At 39.6% G+C, this 22370-nt stretch overlaps 1 protein-coding gene across 1 annotated transcript; it reads right to left on the bottom strand.

The window, feature by feature from the left end:
• Positions 1-1978: 1978 nt before the first annotated feature.
• On the bottom strand, positions 1979-9508 carry alx3 (ALX homeobox 3). Its single transcript, XM_074682069.1, has 5 exons — positions 9464-9508; positions 7284-7605; positions 3004-3278; positions 2791-2916; positions 1979-2623 (listed from the first exon to the last, which is right to left on the bottom strand). Exons 1-5 carry the CDS (start codon positions 9497-9499, stop codon positions 2276-2278), a joined length of 1107 nt encoding a protein of 368 aa, XP_074538170.1. The 5' UTR covers positions 9500-9508; the 3' UTR covers positions 1979-2275.
• Positions 9509-22370: the final 12862 nt, after the last annotated feature.

Below are 22370 nucleotides of genomic sequence, written 5' to 3'. Positions count from 1 at the left end.
CACTGAGCCTCACTCTAACAGTGAGTAACCATCTGAGCTACCACGTTATTAGGCTTAGTAGGAGACTATATGCTGTACTACTGCTTCAAATACAAGGATGTGGGTGTGTGACAATAGCTGCACTTCAAGGCCAAGATAAATCTTGTTGAGATCAAAGCTCAGAGCAGTGGCCAGCAGGCAGCTCTACGGATCATAATGAGCATTCAATCATATTTTCTGTTCATTAATGAGGTTTGGGGCATAGTCGTTTCCAGACTTCAGCGACAGTCTGACCCTGACGCACAAGAGTGATGCTTGGTTAATAACTACCCCCTGCATTGTACAGTCTTGACTCAACATTTTCATTTATTTTGTAGCATGATATATTGTGTCTGTTTGGATCAAAGCGTGCACCAAACCACTATAATTTGAACAGCAACTTAGCCAAGATGTATGTAAACTTCTGTAAGAGAGGGTAATTGGTTCTGGTTCTCTGTGGTACAAAGTGTTTTTTGTTATTTCTTCTATTTAGAAGACTTACTTGATTGTAATTACCCTCAAAGTTCGTAAAAGTCATCCCATGAATTCATTAAGCCACTGACTTTTCTCTTTAGATTATAGACCAATAGATCTGATTTGTCACTGTCTTTCAAAAAATAAATACTGAAATTGAACCCTGATCCACCATCTGCTGTTTCTTCAGCTTTCCTAAAGATGGCCATCACCTCAATCCCTTATCCCCACTGACAGCTCTTCTTATCTCCTCTTAATCTGGGATTTAATGGGGGGGGGTATGTGACTGTAGTAAGAGGTGCTGTCTCCCAGGGCCTGGCTGGAATTTGAAGCTGTGGGTGTGGAAAGTGTTTCTGATGGGTTTGTGCATTCTTCTATTGGAAACACATGTTAGCGACTCACACAAAACCCCGGCACAGAGCACAGACTAGAAGGGAATGGCATTTAATACGCTCCAGCATGGCTGTCATGGTGAAGCAAGCACAGAAGGAGAGCCAATATATTCCCCCGTAAGCCATGTACACTCCTGGGGAGTAAGTGCAGCTTCAGAAGGCTTTGTCCACCACTGGAACTCTCTTTTTTCCCCCTCAATTCAAGTTGCATTTTCACTCGCACACAGATTGAAATGTTTTCACATCTGACATGAATATGTTGGTGTTTAGTAATTTACACCAGATGGGATGGTACCATGCTATTCAGTGTTTCCTTGACAATAAAGTAAATTGTTTGGGATAAGCACAACAAGGAAACTTCCTGAAAACAATTATTAGGAATGCATTTAGTATACATGAGACAGCAACATGTTTACGATATTTTCTTCTGAGCCAAAAAATGAATCAAATTATGAGAAAGAAAAGCTAAAGGCAGCAGGACTGTCTTCAATGAATATCACCAAACGCAGTGTGCACTGGGCCATGGTAACCCCAATTTCTTCCATTACACTATAACCCATAATCCAGTCGGTCTGATTCATCATGACCCTGAATGTTAATATGCAGATAGGTGTATTACAGGTAGACATAAAAGAGGCGTTCCTTTCTGCAGCGCTCTACTTCATCATCATCATTATGTTGATGAGCCTCCTGCTTGCCCCTAATGCAGGAGGTGCCACCTCCAGGAGGCTGCACATGTAAAGTCTCTCTGTAGACAACAAGACTACAAACAAGCTCACTTCCTGCACAGCAGATATCTGTCTTTATGGCGACCAGATTGTTGAACTTTGTTCTCTTACAACCACATCACAGTGGAGATGATGGCACAGACTTCTGCTCAGTTTCCTTGGATTGTCATTTTTAATTTAGTTCCTTCTGGACGGGGTGATACCTTGGGGTGCATGCTTTTGTTCTATAATTAGCTCTTTCCAAGTATTCCTTTCATGCTGAATGAAACATTGTACTGAGATGGATGCCTTTATTACTGCTCACACTGAAAAGCACATCAGACATAAAAAACAATGATTATTATGATAATTACAATTTTTACATGCTTAAATAGTGATTTCCTCTTTGGTCTCAGCATTCATATCTGACTGAAACTAGAAACATAAAGTTTCTATCAATACACTGGGTTCTTCGTGCAAGAGGCTCTCAAGATGCCCCAAATTAAATTCTTATTACATTATGTTCTGAATAAGGAAAAGTCTCTGAGGTGGTTTACATATTTGTTGGGAGGAATATTTGAGTCAATGCTGAACTGGGTGTGTACTTCAGAGACTGCCTATGAATTGGGAATGTAATATGCTTTGGCTCAGTCAGTGCATAGTGGGGAGCTGGCACTGTTGTGGTCATGTAGGCCAGGAGAGGAGGCTGCCCGGCTCTTTGGCTTTCATTCGAAGTGCCACCAAGCCCGTTGGCTTGTATTCAGTTTCGGGCCCCTCAATGGAGGGGGGCCCGAGGCCTCCTGGGAAGCTGTGGAGGGAGTAGAGGCCGTTGATGCCTGGATGGTGAGGAGGATGGTGGTGGTGGTGGTGGCCAGGGGATGTGGGCATGCCCATGAAGCCCTGCAGATTGCTGTGGGGGTGGGGGTATGGGCTCATGCAGGACGACGGGATAGAGTCAGCACCCAGGACACAGCCTGCACCAGAACCACCGCCTCCTCCTGGAGCTGCTCCTGGCCACAGGTTGCTCTGCATCTGGAGGGGGAGCATGGAGAGATGTGGAATTTAATGGAATAAACAACACAATGCTACAAACTTTATTTGAACACCAACGGTTGAATTTCAAAGAAAGCGAATCAGAACAGGAGTACCAGTACTGACTACTTTAACATATAAATCATAGAAGATCTGCAGTGGATGACCTGATATGTGTCATGGCGTGGGAGAAGAGAGATATCGTAAGTAGCAGCAAAGTGGTTGCGGACCTCCTGGATCTTCCCATAGCGTTCCCGTTTCCTCCACTTGGCTCTACGGTTCTGAAACCAAACCTTTAAAGAACCAAAAGGGTAACAGGGTAGACGATCAGGGGAGAGATTGATTTTAAGTATGAAATCAAAGTTGTGTGTGAAACACACCTGAACTCGCGCCTCAGTGAGCTCAGTCCTCAGGGCGAGCTGCTCCCTGGCGTACACGTCTGGGTAGTGTGTTTTCTGAAACACTTTCTCCAGCTCCTCCAGCTGAAAGGTGCTAAAGGTGGTGCGGTTGCGTCGTTTCTTGTTTTTGCCCGACAAGTCAATGGAGTCAGCGATGGAGTCTCCGTGTGAACCGCTGCCCGGCTCTTTCAGCTTTCCACAGCAGTCTGTGCCAATGCCAGGATAGCCCATTGTCTTGGGCGCTCCTTTCTCTCTGACTGACGGCAAAAGATAGAAAACATTAAAATCTCAACATGCAAAGTAAAATAATTTGTCACATTGGAAGAATTAAAGGCAAACACAAATTTGAGATATTTTAATTCTCTACACACCTGCGAGGGTTCATTGTCAAGATGTAAAACTGCTATAATACTTGAACAGGCATGACCTTTGGTGAGTTTAGGGTTGCATTTCTATGGGTTTTTAAATTATTGTGTTTTTCATTCATTCAACAATGTTTGATTCACATTATTCATATAATCAAATTAAAAATATTTATTGTCTTTCATTTTAATCCTTAATCCTGATTTTTAAATATGTTGTGTAGTTTGTTTTGTCTTGTTCATTTTTGTTAACAGTTTTTGCTTAACTTGTCAAGTCCTGGAAAAAATATATACAAATATATTAAAAAGTATATCCACAAATATCCACAAAGCATTAAATAAGATACAGGCTGAATAAGTACAACTTCTTTTTTTATGCCAGATTAATTTAATTTGGTAAATTTATACAGCATTTAAAGTTTTGACAGGGCAGAGACAAACATCAAAAACACATTAACACTATTTTACAAGTAACAGATGAGAATGCATACTGACTGATAGATGAAAAATTAATAAGAATGCAGAAATTTAGCCCACAGACAGTCCTAAAACAAGACGGTTGCAAAACAAAAAAATTAACATGGAAAAGGTCAGTCGTGAATCACATCCCTCAGTGTGACACCGCTGAAAAAGACTGAATGTTTAACCACAGCCTTTTAACGATGATCATCTCACCTGGAACCCTGTGTTTTTACAACACCAAACACTTTTATTTAACTAACTGCTCTAAAACGTAATTATCTGAATATCACATCAAACATTTTGTTTACGACTTATCACTGTGAGTAATTAATCTCGTGCTTGGTTAATGTGCCTCTTAATTTAATTCCCCAAATTCATCTGCCATAGGAGTTTTAAAACTGAGACGCCTGAGAAAAACAACAAACAACAGTTATTAAACCAAACAGAGTTTTAATTGAATTCACTCACACAGCCCATAATAATACAGTTAAGTCTCTGAGTTGGCTTGGTTTTTAATCCAGAAGGTAATGAGAAAAAAAGATTTCATTAGTTTTATTTGGAGAGGCTAAGGGTGGCTTCCCAAACAGACAAAGCATTTTTTTGCCAGTTGGTTGTAAAAGCAACATCCTTGTTAAAATATCAAAACTGAGAGTAATTAAAGAAAGTTTTTGCTAGGTCCCCACAAAAAGTCTGGACTTGTTTTTGATGTAAAAAACTATGAGATAACTAACTTTAATTTTGTGCTATATGCATAACAACAATGCTGAATTTGATGACAAATCCCCATTTGAGAAGGCACACGAATGTTCCCATTATTACACAGTCTGCCCTTTACACTCAGCAGTGATGGGAAATGTGAAAGCACTATTTTCCTTCCTGTTAACAGACCGTGGAAAGGGCTGTTCCCTCCTGCGGTGTTTGGATGTTGTTGTCCATTTTCATTAAGTTTAGCCCTGAGCGCCCAAACAAAATCACTCTACGTCTTTCTGCAGGCACTCATTCACTGGGGGCAGTGCAGACATTACTCTGCTATCCTACTAATTCAATATGGGGGCCCAACAGAGAGCACTTTTCATTGCAACATTAATTTCCTTGTGTCCATTAGATCCCAACTCTTACCGCAGATCATGCTGAAAATATTCTCTGTTAAGACTGCAAACTGGGGCCGCGGGACATTGTGTAGCTTTTACCATGTCAAGCAGCCACATCCGCTCTGCCTCCATCTCTATGTAACCAGAGATATATGTGTAATGCAGGGAAGGGGAGTAGAGAATAAATTCAAAACGCACAGATAGGAATATCATGCTGTGAGTCTAGGGATCAACTTTATTACCCTGAAATGCAGGTGGTAAGAATTTCCTTTTTTTTCCCAGGCACCTTCCTCACCATATTTCAATTTTTATTCTGTACCACAACTATCTACTTTAACCCTGTTTCTTAAATGGATTTAATATTTATGCTCTTAAAATTATTATTATTATTATTATTTTTTTAACTCATTCATAATAATTTTAAAAGCATACTTTAAAGAAAAATAATATATGTTTGTATGTATTGTTCATTGGTTGTGTTTTTGTAATTAAAATGCTTATGAAATACAAATATTTCAATTATATTATAAAGGATTTGCCATTAGATGTTGTAATATATATTGTATATTCAGCATCCGCAATATACTGTACTGTTGAGACATGTCAACAGTGTTTTGATTTCTACTTTTAAAAACACAAAGAAGCTTCTGTTACAGATATTAGCAACTGATAATAAACCAATTATATTATGGTAATTTTAAACTAAACAGCTGAAATAAGTGCTCTCAGTAAAAAAGAGAACTACATTTGCAACACTGCAAATTTAAGAAAAGCCTTTAAGTGTGAAGATGACTACATTTGGTATAAATGCAGCAACAATCAATGAACCGTTCTCAAGCTGTAGACAAAACAGGAAGCCGTGCTTCCCTTTGAAGGTACACAAACTCAACTTACAAAAGCAAATAAAGATTGGACACACACACACACATACACACACACACGAGCGCACACATTTAAGTGCATGCAGGGCTGATGTACTAAAAGTAATTTTCTGACAAATTAATGAAAGAAAACGTAAGAACACTGAACAGTTCCCAACATACATGTACACATGTTTGTAAAATGGTGTGTGTGTGTGTGTGTGTGTGTGTGTGTGTGTGTGTGTGTGTGTGTGTGTGTGTGTGTGTGTGTGTGTGTGTTTGTGACAGGAACATTCATGTCTTTAAACAAAATTACAAAGAAAAGCAACAAAAGTTCACTTTCAGCCCGCTCAGCTGATTTCACAATCCAAACTGATTTTTTTTTTTAAAGAGTCTTTTGGCTTTCTCTGGCAGTGACATGAATCGAACTGCTGTATATTATTCTGGACACAGATATCACAAAGACCTTATCAGTGTTCATATCCTCTGCTGCTTTTCACAATCATCAACACCAATAAACAAAAAGTGAAACACCACATCATTTCTCCAGGCTTTGGTTCAATGTACACAACTAATGCTTTTCTTTCCAAGACGGACATCCTCACAGGCCTGAATATCTTACTGTTCTAACGCAGGACTTTGGGCAAAAGTAAATTCCCATGCATTTTAACATTTCAAAATTTGTAGTAAGGGAGATTTATTTAAAACAGCATCTGCTTTAAAATGCATAAGTACAGAGCAGAGTGTTGGCTGATGGGTCGCCTAATGGCACACCCAACTTGCTGTCAGGCTGACCTTTAACCTCCCAAGCTATACATCAAGGACTGTCAAATGAAGAAAAAGTTGTTGACGTTTTTATCACAACAGGGCTTTCATCGGCACAGCCAATAGAAATCATTACCTGTAATAAAGACTTTATGCAACATACAGCATACAAAAAACTGACTAATACGCAAAGATCCAAAAACTGGGAAAGGATTTATGTTATTCAGCTGAATTGCGCTGAGAAAAAAAAGGTCAATAGTTAAATGCTTATGTTTTATTTTTATCTGTAATCTAAGCGCTTAGCCTTTGCAAAATAATTGAATAATTGATTTATTTATTTAGAATAAAATCTGGTAAAATAACATATTGATTAATCATATATTCACTATTTTTTACGGAAAAAAGCAGAATCCTAACCCAACTTTCTATTTGTTGTGCATATGCGTTTAGGGAATATTTTACTTCCATCTGGCTGTATTAGTACGGAATAAAAGTTTAACAAATTTTAAGATAAAAACATTTCTTTATGATCTTTAGTTTGCCTTTCATATTTTCACTAAATCAACTTTTAGTCATGCCTTTTAGTCTCAAATTGACTCTCATGTAATGGCGCACTGATGAGAGCTGGCGCTCAGTGAAATATGTTAAACTGGGGAGATCAAGAAGATGCATTGATAAAAGTTTTAAATTCTTTTTGCAGGAAATACATTCAGTCAACTCACCCTCTGAATTGTTTTCGTAAAATGAGGGCTTGCCAGAGATCGTTGTTCCCTTCTGATCCTGGTTTATACTCTCCATGAACTTGCTGTGTTTAGTCGGGGAAGCGGGAGGGTTGGCCGGGGCTGCGCCGTGCGTAAAGTCCGCTGTGGCATCTCCAAACCTCCCCATAGCGGCGGCGTACAGATCTCCCCGCAGACCGAGGCGGTGAGGGAGAGGAGGAGGAGGAGGAAGGTGCGAAGGTTTCTGCAGCTCATCGCAGGAGAGAAAGGAGCCGGAGCCGCGGTGCTCCAGCCCCGGAGAGGTCTCCGGCGTCCTTCTGCTGCTCTGCGAAGAGTAAGGCAAGCAACCGTCTGTGTCCATCTTTCCGGATCCACTGGCAGTTCAGACGACAGCGACTGCGCGCTGAAAGAGTGGACGCCTGAGTGAGAGACTTTTTTTTTCTCTTCTGTGTTCATGTCAAGTGGGTGGGATTTAACAGATCAGAAACAAAGACCCGTGAAACCGGGAAAGGACTGTGTGTGTGTGTGTGTGTGTGTGTGTGTGTGTGTGTGTGTGTGTGTGTGTGTGTGTGTGTGTGTGTGTGTGTGTGTGTGTGTGGCGTAAGTGTGTGCGTGGTGTGTGTTACAGCATCCAGCAGTCTGATATAATCCGCCAAAAATTCAATCACGTGTGGTTTCTGTCCCTCCAATTAACCATTTAATTCCTATTTCATATATTGTTAGGGTCCTAATCAGCAAATCAGGCAGGACAGGAGAAGCTGACAGCGGGATCCACGGCAATTCACCCCAAAAAACACGAACAGAAAGACGCACCGAAATAAAGTTTTTTGTACTCTCAATTTTTTCTGTAGTGTATTTTATTTTTTTACCATCTTTATATGACGTGGCTGCTTCACAACAATATTAACCTGATTTTGTTTCTATAAATTCTACCGAGTGGACACGCAACTCTAAGACGAAGGTTTGCGCCCTTGTACTTTTCTGACACTCCTGTATAAACAATAAAACGTTTAAGCTATTTTATATTTTTTGTTTTGTTTTGTTTTTTTCCTCTTTGGTAGGGATACATTATTCAAATGTTATTTGACAATATGACGTAACTCGTGCAACTCCTCAGCCGCAGCCACTAGAAAAATAAGACATCCATTAACTAAAACTACAAGTTAGAGTAAATGCATGTCTGTTTTTCACTCATTTGTACTATAAAATAAAATGCAAGACAAAACAGGATTTTTTTACTGTGTTGAAATTATAAAGCGAAGAAAAATCAGAATGGAAAGGGGTGAACATCAACTCAAAAGAACCGAGAGAAAAATAATATTTTTCGCTGTTATGTGTTCGATATTGTAGAAACGGTTGAACCTGAGCATACAAGTTTTTTTCGCTGCTTTTGTTTTTGAACAGTTGGATTTAAAGTAATAGTTGTCGGCAAAAACGGCATGCCGAGTGTAAATATTAAAAAATGCTCCATAGACAGGCCCATTTTTTTCTTTATCTTACTGCGGTTAAGAGCTAACATATAGCATTCGAGGATAAAGAGGCTAACATTTAGATTCACGTTTTTCAACTAAATATATCACCGCATGCACTGCCTTGGTAAGCACAAAATAATAGAATTGCAAATTTGAGAGTAAAATGAAATCAAAGACAGCCAGTGACAGGCTCATAAGGCTGTTAGTAATAATCACCTACCACTGATTAAAAACAAAATACTCTACATTACTGATATGTCAAGTCTGACACACCTGCTTGGCCTGCTCATAAAGTAACTGCACTTTCCTTGTCCTCTAGTTTTAAACTGTGTCACATGTTTCCTATGGATGGACTGAGTGTAATGTTGAAATAATGAAAACAGCAAACATCAGTTTTAAAGGCCGTACCACCCCCCTGCCTGCACTGAAATACAGCTTTATGTTACTAAACTTTTTCTGGGGTTTTTAATTTCTTTCACATGACAAACATTTTTACAGAGTTAATTAAAATATAAAATGCTACATTAAAAAAATATTTAAAAATGTTTTCTCCACAGCAAAGACACAAGTTAAATTTTTCATCTTTACCATGCTGCACAAAAAAGCCAGATTTTCCTCAGAGTCAGACTCAGCAGCAATGAGATTAAAGGCACTGAAACTGACATGTTATCTCTGATCTGAACAAACCCCGTCTAAACACGGTGCACTTACCAGGTTCAGACGCGTTACCGCTGGGTTTGAGGACATCTCGCCATCTCTCCGGATACCTGAGGCCGCAAACTGCTCAGCTGATGGACAAGTGTGTAAACATTAAATCCATTTGGGCTGAGAAGCTTCGCAAGCCCCATTTGATCCCATTTCTGACTCTGAAACATCATGGTATCCACACAACACATTAGAGATCCAAATGTGCAAAAAGAAGAAATGTGGAGATGAGAGGGCATTGGCTCCAAGTTTGCTCAAACACTGGCCAGATTTGTTCAAAGACTAGCTTGCATTTGTGACTGGATAAAAAATAGTGTGAATCCTCACAACTGTTATAGACCAACTGGCTGACACTGGTATTCATACTGTAATATAAAAAAAAATACTACATTCCTCCCTTTATAGAGAGACTCATAAAATTACAGCCATGTGCTAAATGGAAATTCCAGCTTTCATGTGGACACAAATTGCAAAGATATTTTTGCCTGCATGGCAGAGAAGAAACTTCTTCAAATTAAAAATGATTAGTGACCTCAGATATAAGGTCTAATGACATTTATGTGTAACATGACTTAGATTAACATGTTTGGGTCTGTTCAGCACTGAGGCTCAAAGACGACGCTGTCATATAAATCACACCACAGAGCTGCCTTTCACCCCACACACGCTACAGTGATTATTCATCTCCATAAACTTCAGCCTAGGTGTAGCGGCAAGCATTTGTCAAACTGTCTGTCTGAGCACCATTAAAAAGCTCATAACTCTGTTAAGGAAGCTTCAAGATGCACACACAGGGGGGATATGTTTTCAAAATCTCGTGACAAGCATGTCCTCTTCAGCCTGAGGCAGCAGTGCTCTCTTCAATTCAGGAACCCAGCAGAGAAAATGCATTCCAGAGACGTGGGCAAAAGGAAGAACGTCTGTGCTGCGATCTCAGAGCTGCAGCAGGTAACACTGTTTATACGAGTCCTGCATTAAGATGTAAGGGATTATAGGTATGTTATTCACAGTGGAATCAAAGTCTTCTATGTAGAGGTCTGAGTGCTGTGGCTTGCTTAATTAGACTTGAAGGGGTCCATTCATACATGCACTAAAAAGCCTATCGAAAGGTTGGAATAGACGTTCACATTTCAGCCACATTAAAGAAAATAGAGCATCATGCACCAGCACTTTGGTTAAAACTAGGACAAACCCCGGGTTGGGATGTGTACAATTTCGGAAAGCAGTCAAAATAAGTTGAAAAAATATCACTGACTTGTTGTCCATACCATGACCGTGCTCCCCGCAGTCCCAAACCCTTGTCCTCCAAGCCTGTCCTGGGCATGACCCTGCACAGGAAATCAGTTCAGCCTGTCAGGAGTCCCAGGTCTCCCCCATTCCCCTCCTCCTCCTCCTCCACCTCCGAGCTCTGGGCACAGAAAGCATGGATAAAGGTGACCGTACACTCTCACTGTGCACCCTGTGGCCCTCGGGCCAGAGAGCTGCTTCCACCCTTCATTCACTTCACTACATCCTCTCTGCAGGGCTGTCAGTCTGCAGGGCTGTCACAGCCTGATACACCTTACATCCTCTCCCCCTCACACACTGCCTAATGACATTAGCGTCTGTGTTTATTCAGTCAAAAGTATAATCAAATAAATACAGAGATTAAGCCCACATCAAATCAGATTTTTTGCATGGATGTACAGTGCTTAACAAATTTATTAGACCACTGCTCAGAGTAAGGTGTTTGCCACAGCTGCACTAAATTATATATATATATTTTTCTGTGATGATTAAACTGTCAGTTTACACAACCTTTCCTTTTCCAACTGAATTTACACATTTAATGCAAAAACATAATAGTGCTGTTAGCCATAAATTTTCAAATGTACTGTTTTATAAAAGTACAGAAAAGAAATAGTAGAGCATATTATCATTTTTGGCAGTCATATTACAGATATTTACTTTCATTCCTGAGCAAAGAAAATGTGTTTTAGTTTGTTGTATGGTATTCTTTATTAATTTTCTGGTTTCCTGTATGCTGGCTCAAATTCGGCTAAATAAAAATACATCAACATGAATTTAGTGACATGAAATTTCTCATTGATGAGGTGAGTCCTACTGTTTTATTTCTTTATTCTTTTATTTATTTATTTTTGTGAACTTTATTCCTGACTTTGATAATGGATAGGTTTGCCCATTGCAGCAATTACTACAGCACATGTCTCTGGCAAAGTGTCCTGAAATAATTTCCTGAGAACTTCAACACTAATGTTGTCCAAGTGTTCTGCAGCTAAAGTCAAAGGCTCTCCTTTGACTGTTCAGTAAATCTGTCCAGTTTATTTTCCAATTTGTCAAAATTTGCTGGATGAGGTTGAGGTCCAAAATTGAGGGAGGCAGTCCATCATTTTCAATGTCCTTTTCATAAGAGAAATGGTCTAAACCTTGATCTGATGGCTCTGTTCTATGGTTTAAAGAGCATCATGACAGAATGATGAATTTGTTGATATTTCCTAAGTTTTATGGGTATTTTAACAGCCAGATCAATAAAACAACTAAAATCTCTCCAATATGCCAAGTTCTCTAAACCAATGTACTAACGGTGGAAAAAATAAGCCTTTTTGAATGGAGAGAGTGTAAAAAGATCGCTCCATCGACCTGCCATATGAACACCGACACAGCCAGTATGAAGTACAACTCAGTATTTCATAGAAGCTGTCTGTCTTTGTCTGGCTATCACTGCCTGAGGCCTTTCCTCTCACGTACAGGGTGGCGATTCAACCTGAGGTTTGCATTAGAATAGGAGAAGGATAGCTAATTTAATTACCCGCCATGAATGCACAGAGATGATCCCATATGCAGAGCCAGGGCTCCTCTCAGAGGCCTCCCTCACATCCTCCAGTCCATATCCAGAAGCTGCACAGCCAGCTGAGGATGTGATTGACAGCTGCCGACCCCAAGGTCAGCTGGCTGGAGAAGTGCATTCTGGGAAGCTGAAGCTCTGCTGTGGTGATGGGGGTTGAGATTTTGAAGAGAAAAGGGAAGTGGAGTCGTTGTCCTCTGTCTGACCTCTTACAAGGCGTCATAGAGCACAGTGGAGCCCAGCGAGGGTTAGCAGCAAGTCAGAGTCCACAGCCACAACACACACATGAAGAGCCGCATGTGTAATTGTGTATCTGTAAGGAGAAAACACCATAGTTTCTGAAAATCGATGCAGCATGATGCTTATTTCCCTCCACTCCAAGAGCTTGAAGCGTTTAAAAAACACTAACTGCCTTAATTCATTATGATTGGTGAAAAGACCCGTAAAGTTTCTCAGCTTACTCCCTGGTTGTCTTCAAACCATACAGCTTTGATGTTTAATGTTGTGTATCCAGAATAATGACAGGTCCTGCACTTGCCAATTTGAATTTTAATATAGCTTTGTCATGTTGGTTTTGCATCAAAGATTTTTCTGCAAGACTTTGTGCATGTGAATTTCTTACTGTAGTTTTAGACACTGACTCAAGGTTCACAGAACCCATTCAATTTATTCTGATGATTTTAGTCTGCCCATTTTGCCAAGTATACACTTGTAGCATGAGACCTGCAGTATTTTTTTTTATGAACACAAAGAGATTAATAATTTATAGTAATGGTTAGACAGTAATACAGTGATTAGTGCTGTCAGAGATTAAAGGTCAAGACTGAACAAAAAATGTAATTAGTCATCAGGGTTGCAAGATTCTCTTTGGTCTGGCTCTGAATTAATCTATAAATAGGGAAGAATATCTAACTTAAGTAATGCTTTCTTACACAGTATGATAAAATTTAACATATTGGATGTGATTTTACGACCATGCTTCAAACTTGATAAATTGGTTCTTAATGTTTAAAAAAAAACATGATAAAATTTATTTTGGGAGGCTCTATTGCAAACATGGAGCTCACGAGAAGCGAGTTCATGATAAAATGCATTCAGATAATTGTTTATTGATTGCGCCAAATATTTTATCGCCATATTGAATAGTACCTATAGGCCTAATTGGGGTAGTTTTTTCTATTATCTATAAATCCTTTGAATGACTGATCTAGGCGCTAGCTTGCGCTCTATCTTTGTTTCAGTTTGATAAGAGCACCTTTACTTTTTTGATGAAAGTTACCGAGAGAGCAGTACAGGGCATTTCTCGGGACAGTAGCCTAAAGAGTGAACGTGTGTGCGTGCGTGTGTCGGAAACACCAGGTTATGAAAGCTCAGTCTGTCGCGATGAGTCTTTCTCTCCTCCGACTGGCCCTTAATGAAGGACAGACCGATTCAGCCTTGCTTCTACCTCACAATCTCCAGGAATCCGTAAACATGCACCTTAGCAAAACCATCTGGATGTATCAGCTCAGCTAGGCCCCGATACTATGGACACACGCCAGAGCCAAAAATAAATAATCCATGTGTGTTTTATGGCGGAGAGAGGACCGCTGACGCCGAAGCCCCGGTTTGGTGACGCATGCGTAACGGAGTCGTCTAAAAGTTACCTTAATTACCGTTTAAACAAACTTAAGTCATTTCTTCAGTAACTGGTGACATATGTGCCAGCGTAATTTACATTTAATTTTTTCTATCAGAATTCAGAGCTGCAAAGCTTTCTCGAAACCCAACTTTCATCTTTTATCCTCTCCATCCAGTTATCGGAACAAAATGGGCAATATCAGGCTAATTCGTACAAAGCACCATCCTTGTTATGGGCGTTGGCAAAATAAGCCAACACTGAATTCGTTATGGAGTTTGAACCGGAGTCGACATCTGTGAGAACATAAAGCTTCTGTTTCTCTGTTTGTTAACCTTTGCCATTATTTGTCAGGTTAAATTAAAGGTAATAAATTGGTCTGCTTCTGACGGGTTTTTTTCTGCCGCAACATTAGAAGCAGAATAAGCTAGTAAACAAGTTAAACGTGTGACACTAGTGGTAAGAATTAGACAGGCCTATACAAGCCAACGTTTATTTTATTTGAGTTTTGTTTTGTGTTGTGTGTGTGTTTTCGCTCATGACTCAGGCGCTCGGGCTGAAGTAGAGGTGGTTAACCAGCGATAAACAGCAAAGACTGACAATCACGGGAATGTCATTATCCAGAGTCAGGGGACAGGAAGCTCCTCGTGTCCTCGTGCCCTGTCCTGGTGAGCTGATTTAAACTGTCAACGGACAAGACGCACCTGTGTTCATCCTGGAGGATGCCCTACAGGATTACCCACCGACGCTGTTATACATTCAGGTAATAAAGAAAAGGAAGAGAAATTGAATGAATTTAGCCAAATAATATACGATAGAAAAATTGTATCAAAATTGCAGCCCTAAAAAATTGCATCGGCTCTTCACTGAACACAGACTGTACGAATAAAAAACACGTAGGCTAAGGTCTACAGTTTGATTTAAATAACGAATATTTGTAAGTTGCTTAAATGATTTTTTCTAACATGATATTTGAAGATAAAAAAAAAATCTTAGCTTTTTTATTATTACTATTATTATTTTTGCAAAGTTAGTAAATAAGCATTGACACTACAAAGGCCTTACTCACAAATGACTGAAACTGTGCGTAAAACTCAACCATCAAAGATAAACCATCAAAATTTATGGTCCTTTCTATAGCCGTCATGCAATGCGAGCATAATAATAAGTAATAATTTTGTTTTGTACTGTTCATTCAAAGCTTGTATGAAATCTATAATTTGTGATATTATTTGCGAAATAAATCTCGGTCTTTTTTTTTTTTTTACCTTAGTGATCGTAATCAACGGATTGGACTGCAAAGTTAAAAAAAAATAAAAATAAAAAAAATCCCCATGACATTTCGGCCACCTTGGACTTTAAACCAAATATTCTTCTACATATGAACGAATCCAATTAAGAAATCATGCGTAAAGCCATACTGATTTATTTCTAAAGAATAATATCAACCGCAGATTTTGCACCATGTAACTGTAAAAGCATGAACTACCAAGTGGAAAAAATAGGCCTTCACTGCTTTTGTTTTGTCTCTGATAGGAACAATTTAGTGTTATTGATAGTCAATATTTGGGCACTATAACTTCTAGATGAAATACCAAATAAGTTGGATATTTTAAATGTATACATTGTTCATATCTACAGCGTTGCGACACCTATTCGCCGTTTCAAAAGTAAGGTTAATAAAGCCATTTCACCCCCTCCTCTACCTTAAAGAAAATTACAAACGGAGCATTTTGATTGTTTCAACCTTGACCTTCATAAAAATAAAGAGCTGACTCAATTAATTGCAAACATGATGTTCGATTAAAAAATGCGCATTTCGGCAGGAAAGAGTCGATTTTGTTTAGATATGAGGCACGATGCGTCTTGTGTAAGTGTGAATGTATGAAAGTCTGTGCGATTTATTTGGCATTGTAAATGACAGACTCGCGAGCTCGAATTCACATACCCACACACACACACACACACACACACACACACACACACACACACACACACACACACACACACACACACACACACACACACACTTGCCGGTCCAGACAGGACCTGCGGCTTTGGCAGCGGCCTTCGTCTCCAGCGCATCAGATGAGAAAACTCCTGACGCACCGGTGCGCTCCGGTAGCCTTTCAGCTTTCTCATAATTTTTGGAAGAAACCTGTTCGGGATTCAGGATAAACACTTTAGAAAGTTCATTGCTGAGCTTTTCATTTTTCCCTTTGCTCCTTTGCTGCAAATTATCCGCTTTTTGAGAGGTTAGCTGGGGGAGGGAATGACAGACGGAAAAATTATAACCGGTTTAATGAGATCCTATTTCATTCTGAATACCTTTGATGCCAGATTTTTTTGTTTCCTCTGATGTGTGAAGTCGATCCATCCATCTTTCCATCTTTCTATCTTTCCATCTTTCTATCTATCTATCTATCTATCTATCTATCTATCTATCTATCTATCTATCTATCTATCTATCTATCTATCTATCGATCTATCGATTTCTCCTCTTTGAAAATGGGGTTTGTGAAGTGCATTTGGGAACACTAAATCAAACCATGACAGAAGTGAAACCAAAATTTACAGCAAACTGATGAAAAACAGCTCTCTTAGTGTTTACTCTCACATATATTAGCTCATTTGAACAATACAAGGGCTCAGTCCAGAAGCATGTTCTAACTTTCAAAAACACTCTGATCACAGAGCTGAAACCCAAACCACAAGACTGACATGTAAGCTCCAAAATTTACATCAACATGGTAACAAATGTAACATGTCAAGAGAAGCAATGATTTAAGCAATCCTACAAGATGTAGGAACACTTTACTGCACTTTTACTGCACGTTACATGAGTAAATCTTAAAGAATCTGTGAAATATAGGAGCAGTTGATCCTCTCAGAGTATCACTTCTTCTATCTGCTGAATGCCAAACCCCCTGGTGCATACAGCCCTTTGTTCCTGTCCAATCAGATACAGCTGTGCAAGCCAAACTCCACAGGGAAAGCTAGGGTCATCCTCTCAGCGGATGCTCTGGCCCATCCTGCTACTGATGCCCTCAGGGGCTGTGTGGGCAAATCACGACCCCCCAAACAGCCACCCAGGCACTGGCCATAATGCCCTCCTTCACCCACTGCTCGGTGGAGATAGAGAGATGAATCGATTGTTGTTCAGCTCTTTTTGTTGTTTGGGAAATATTTGCAGCTCCACAGTTTAGAAGTGTAAACACGTCTGGTGTTTATGCAGTCACTCAGCTATCATTAAAACTTTGGATCACTCAAGATTTTGAGCCATAAACCTAATAACTCTTGTGAAAGGCATCATGCAACTGAAATGTCTTTTTGTCATAAAAAGGAGCCCAGGCAGAAGATGAGGCCTATAAATTAAAGAAACCCTGACACATCTGAGCGAGGCTGTCGCAGCTCCGCTGGGGAAGAAACTGAGCAGCAGAACGAATCAGACTGAGTGGAGTTCCACCAAGAGGGGACATGTGAGATTTCTGCCTGTTTAGAAAAAGAAAGAGCAAACGACCTTGGGGGCAGAAGTGGCTGGATAGAAAATAAACTGTTTGGAATTACTCTGCACATTGAGGAATAGAAAGCAGCTGCAAAAATGTGAACTTACTCCGTCGATTTCTGTGTGATTTGGAAAAGCTTTCAGCGGACACATCACACCAACCTCTGGGCTCTGAGTTGTAATGTTTTCAACATGTCTCGGCTTTTTAAAGGAGATAAGTTGGATTGCTGGAGGTGGTAACTAAAATCAAACTTTTTCTTTTTTTTCATCGACTTGTAAGAAGCAAACCCTGAGGCAGACTACACAGCTGATTAAGACGATTGAAGGCATGTGACAATTGATCAGCCAAGTTTAAAGGATTAAGATAATGATTATTAAAGCTGCGGCAGGCGACCAGGAGTTGAGCTCTCCAGTAAACGACACGCTGGAGACCCTGTCTGCACAAAGTTTCAGAAAATCTAATTTATGGCCACTTTGCAGCAGCTGGATTTGCACTTCCGACCAGGGGATACCATTACCAAACAGCACGGAGAAGGCTGATGGATATGCAGACTTACATACATTATGTGCCCACTTTCCTGCCTTATTTCAGCTCACACACAAATTTTATTTTCACAAATACATGCACTCATCGTGTACTCAACTACTTTTTGTCTTTTGATTGAGGCAGATTCATCTGACTTTCTCTTGTGGATGTGTGACCACCTTACTCGGATGCTAATTGGAAGGAGGGGTATGGAGTAATGGCTTTAATGTCTATTTTGGAGCTAAATGACCAAAGCACTAATGTCACATTGCTGAGATCTGGTGCTGCTGTGCTGATCATGAGTGGAAATTGACTTGGAGGTTTGTAATGACCTACCCGCACACCCACTAAAATTCAGTGGTCTATTCCAGTTGGGTTTTTCAGCCCTAGTGTACTCAGCTGCAACCAGGACCTCTTCCTTAAGAGTCCTGATTCACCGTCTTGGCCAGGGAGTGTAATCTTGCAGCAACCTAAATGGAAAAGAAAGCCAAAGCTGAGCACTTACAGCAGACCTATCCCTGACTGATATTTGTGCACTATCCTCCTTAATCTTAAGCCCCAGCACTCTCACTTGCTAAAGCTCTTATAAAAAGAGTGTCTAAGATTACAAAAACATTTAGAAATCAGATACCCTGGCTGAGACAAGACAGGACAGTTGACATTCCCAGCCTCAGATTTCACGCGTTTTTGCAACAACTTAACTCAAATCCCTGTCAATTAAAAGCGACAGTGCAATATTTGTTGCTTATCTAAATCATCATATACAGTTTAGTCATCGATTTCATGGATGCACATTGCCACAGAACCATTCTTTGTTGGATGATCTTTCATCACGAGACAGTTTTATGACAGACTTCATGTGAAAGGATCTGATGATGGTGGAAGTGACCACAGCCCTCTTGGTTTGGAGACCTGACAGTGAACTTTGAAAAGGCCGACCACCTCCCAGACTTCTTCCCCTCCAGACTCTAGCCTCCATTATCCATCCATAGCCTGGGGACCAATCACCCCGGCTGCCCTCGCTGTCTCTCTTTTCCCCCCTTTCTCCTCTTCCCCTCCCTCTCTTGCGCTCGCTCTTCCTCTTTCTCTTGTTTCGCTCTCTCCAGGCTCTGCTTTCAAGAGCTCCCTGTGTCACCAGACTGATTAAAACAAACACTGACCCTATTTTGGTATCTAATCCAATTGTGCTCTTTTTTCTTCTCACCGGCCCCGGAGCACGCGGAGTATTAGGTGTCCCCCTCCCCTCCTGTGACTGATCTTAGATTTCAAACACTCAACTACATCACATGTGGTGTGTAAGAGTAAATAAAGTATTATTAAACTCCCTGTTAGACCTCATGTAAACAGAATATAGCATTTGATTAATTTGGGGTTACAATGATGAGTACAACCAGGCGTGCCTCTTTGCCTCTGATGCCTGTTTGCTTGTTATAGTTAAGGTCTATGGCATGAAAGTGCTTGTCTCAGAAAACCAACCCCGCTTTGTGAGGATGCCAACTGGGGGGTTATTGAGAGAAGACTGCTGTTTATTGTTTTATTAACAAGGGCATGTTGGCCTCACCGGGTCAAAGCTTTACCTTTGACCTCAAGCAAAAAGACCAGAGAGCAGCAGCCTTTATGTATCAAGACAGCTAAAGAGCTTTTTGAAATCTGTGTGTGTCCTTGTTTTTTTTTTTGTTTTTTTTTTTTACAAAAAATACACCGTTTACTGCCTTGCTTTTGATACTTGGTAGATTTCTGAGGGTATTTGATATTTTATCAGAAGCTAGAATATATTTACCACACATTACAGAGATGTCATTTCAGTGTATTTAATTAATAGAAGAGTTTAAACTGTAAGGGTGGTAATATTGATCGGACACAATACCTTCTGATATGATGTGATGCTTTACAATATGATACCATTCTTTACATATAACATACAACCGTACCATAAAACACTTTGTGATACCACATCTTACATAAGATACAATACAATACATCTTACCAAATCATAAGACTTAGCAAAAAAATGACATGACACAACAAGATATGCCAAGACAAGCTAAGATAAGATCACATAAGATACAATCAGATTCACTATGATACGATAGGAGACAACCTATTATCCTTCAACCTGTCCAATCTAACACGTTTGATATTAGTGATTATTAAGGATGGACTGATAATCGGCTGGGCTGATATTTGGCATTTTGGGGCATATCGGCATCAACCTTTTTTTTAATCCGTCCGCCGATATAAAACCCATTCAAAACTGTTGTTTTGGCTCTGATGCTTCTCTGCACAGAATTTCTCCCTGCCTACACTATGGAAGCCCTAGATGGTCATTTAAAATCAGTCATGTAAAACCAAACTGAAAATTAATTCAACTGCATTACATGCCTGTAAAAGGCAGCACAAACTCAATTTTGTCCAGTTTTATTGCAGTTAAATAGAAATTTTGGAAAGCTTTATTTATTATAGAAAACTTTAGCTATTTATTTTTCTATTTTTCATTTAACTTTTTAAACATGCTGCTAAGCCTGGGAGCTGTTTAATAAACATATGCTTGAAGGCATTAAATGCTGTTAAGTGTTGGAATTTGTATTGTTCCAAATTTTTTTTACGCCAATATTTTCACTTTGACGGCAAATGAATATCGGCTTCAAATATTGGTTATCGGCCTCCCTGCCTACTAATAATCAGTATCAGTATCGGCCCCAAAAAATCCATATTAGTATATCTCTTGTGATGATATTGTAATACAATGATTCACACTGTATTGTGGCACAGAAGTTATCATTCATTACCAAAACAATGAACTGGAGGTAATAGGATGTCAATGAGAGGTAAATTAAAGAGTTAATATCATAGTAAGAGAAACTGTTAAAGATGCTGTGAGGAGGATCTTTTTAATTGAACTGCCTCGCCACCTTCTGGCCCGGAGTCTCACACACACTGTCATGAAGATATGACTTAACAAAACGTGTGCTTGCTTTGGAATTAAATGGAGATCAGGTCAAAACAATTTTTCCTTGATCAAGACAACTTCTTACTTGATACAACGCAATGAGGTAAGGTATTTAAGATAAGGTGCCCTGCCAAGCAGAGCTAACGTAACCTCACTCTTCATTTTTTACCCTGAAGTTTGAACAGACCGCTGCAGAATAACTGGTGCATGTTGGTAGGTCTGAACTTTATCACAAACTGTTAAGCCTGTGTTTTAGCCTTAAGTTTGTATAGTATAACACTCCTGTTTAGCTTTCTTCTGCTCCTCTGTCCTTTTTTTTCTATCTGAAAGTTTTCAGCAGAGAAAACACAGATCTCTCTTCTCACTAAACTTCATCAGCTGGCGTGGTGTTATCAAAGAGACTTGGACATGCCGTAAATCAATCTGGTCCTGCTCAAACCAATCGGGCAGAGAAGTAGCATTTCTAAATAAACTAATGAGGCACTATTAATTTCATTTTTAAGTGTGAATTAAGATCATGCATATATCTAGAAGGGAGACTTTTGCGAGATCACTTAGACACTCTTCACAGCCTCTTTAAGAGAGCTTTATCCTTAAAATAAAACACTGATAATTGGTGCCAGTTATAAAAGAATCCTGATTGAGTATCACTCAAGTCTTCATTAAACAATCATTTATTTCAATAATGATTGCTGTTTGACTCTAAATTATTCACTATTTGTCAGCCTGGACTGACTGAGGGAACCGTTTTCAGCAGTAGAGGCACATTTCATGAATAAACACTAGATTCTGATTGATCCTGACAGTATGTCTTAAAATGTAAATTACCAACATAACTACACAGCATTATATTTTAAGGGTAAATATGCCCCATGAATGCCCTAATGGAGAGTTACACTCATCATTTCTGCTGAGGTAACTTGACTGCAGGAGACTAAGAAACACATAAAAATACCTGCAACCCACCTGCTATTTATCAGAACTTTAAAATACCAAACATCTTTGACCCAGTGGTTGAGTCTCACCGGAGGCCAGCATAATTAGCTAACTTACACTACTGCAATTATCAGTCGCGTTAGGCTTAATCCAGCATTTCTATGACTTTTCTGGTTCATCCTGGACAGAAGTTTTCTCCAGGATGAATTTTTTTACAAACTGCACATATATAGAGCTCTTGATGCATTACCTACACTAAAAAAATCAACATGAGTGTCTTTCATTTCAAATCAGCATAAGAATAACATATAGATTCCACTGTATTATTTTATGTTTAGTGGTTAAACATGATGATGTGCAAAATTATTAAAACTTCAAGATTGTTTTATGTAAACACAACCTAATGGGTTTAGGTGAGAATCCCATCTGCAACACTTCTCCAGAGCAGAAGGTGGCAGTGTTGTACAATAGGCCCTATTCATTCAGCCAGAGGATTACCCAGATGAGGTGGGCATCATCTTGGATGGCACAAG

The sequence above is a fragment of the Halichoeres trimaculatus genome, unplaced genomic scaffold, assembly GCF_033239565.1.
Source record: "Halichoeres trimaculatus isolate MK-OKI-2021-1 unplaced genomic scaffold, fHalTri1.1 fHalTri1_scaffold_11, whole genome shotgun sequence".
NCBI classification, from domain to species: Eukaryota; Metazoa; Chordata; class Actinopteri; order Labriformes; family Labridae; genus Halichoeres; species Halichoeres trimaculatus.
The sequence above is the reverse complement of the archived record's forward strand: the minus strand, read 5'-3'. Positions and strand labels throughout refer to the sequence as shown.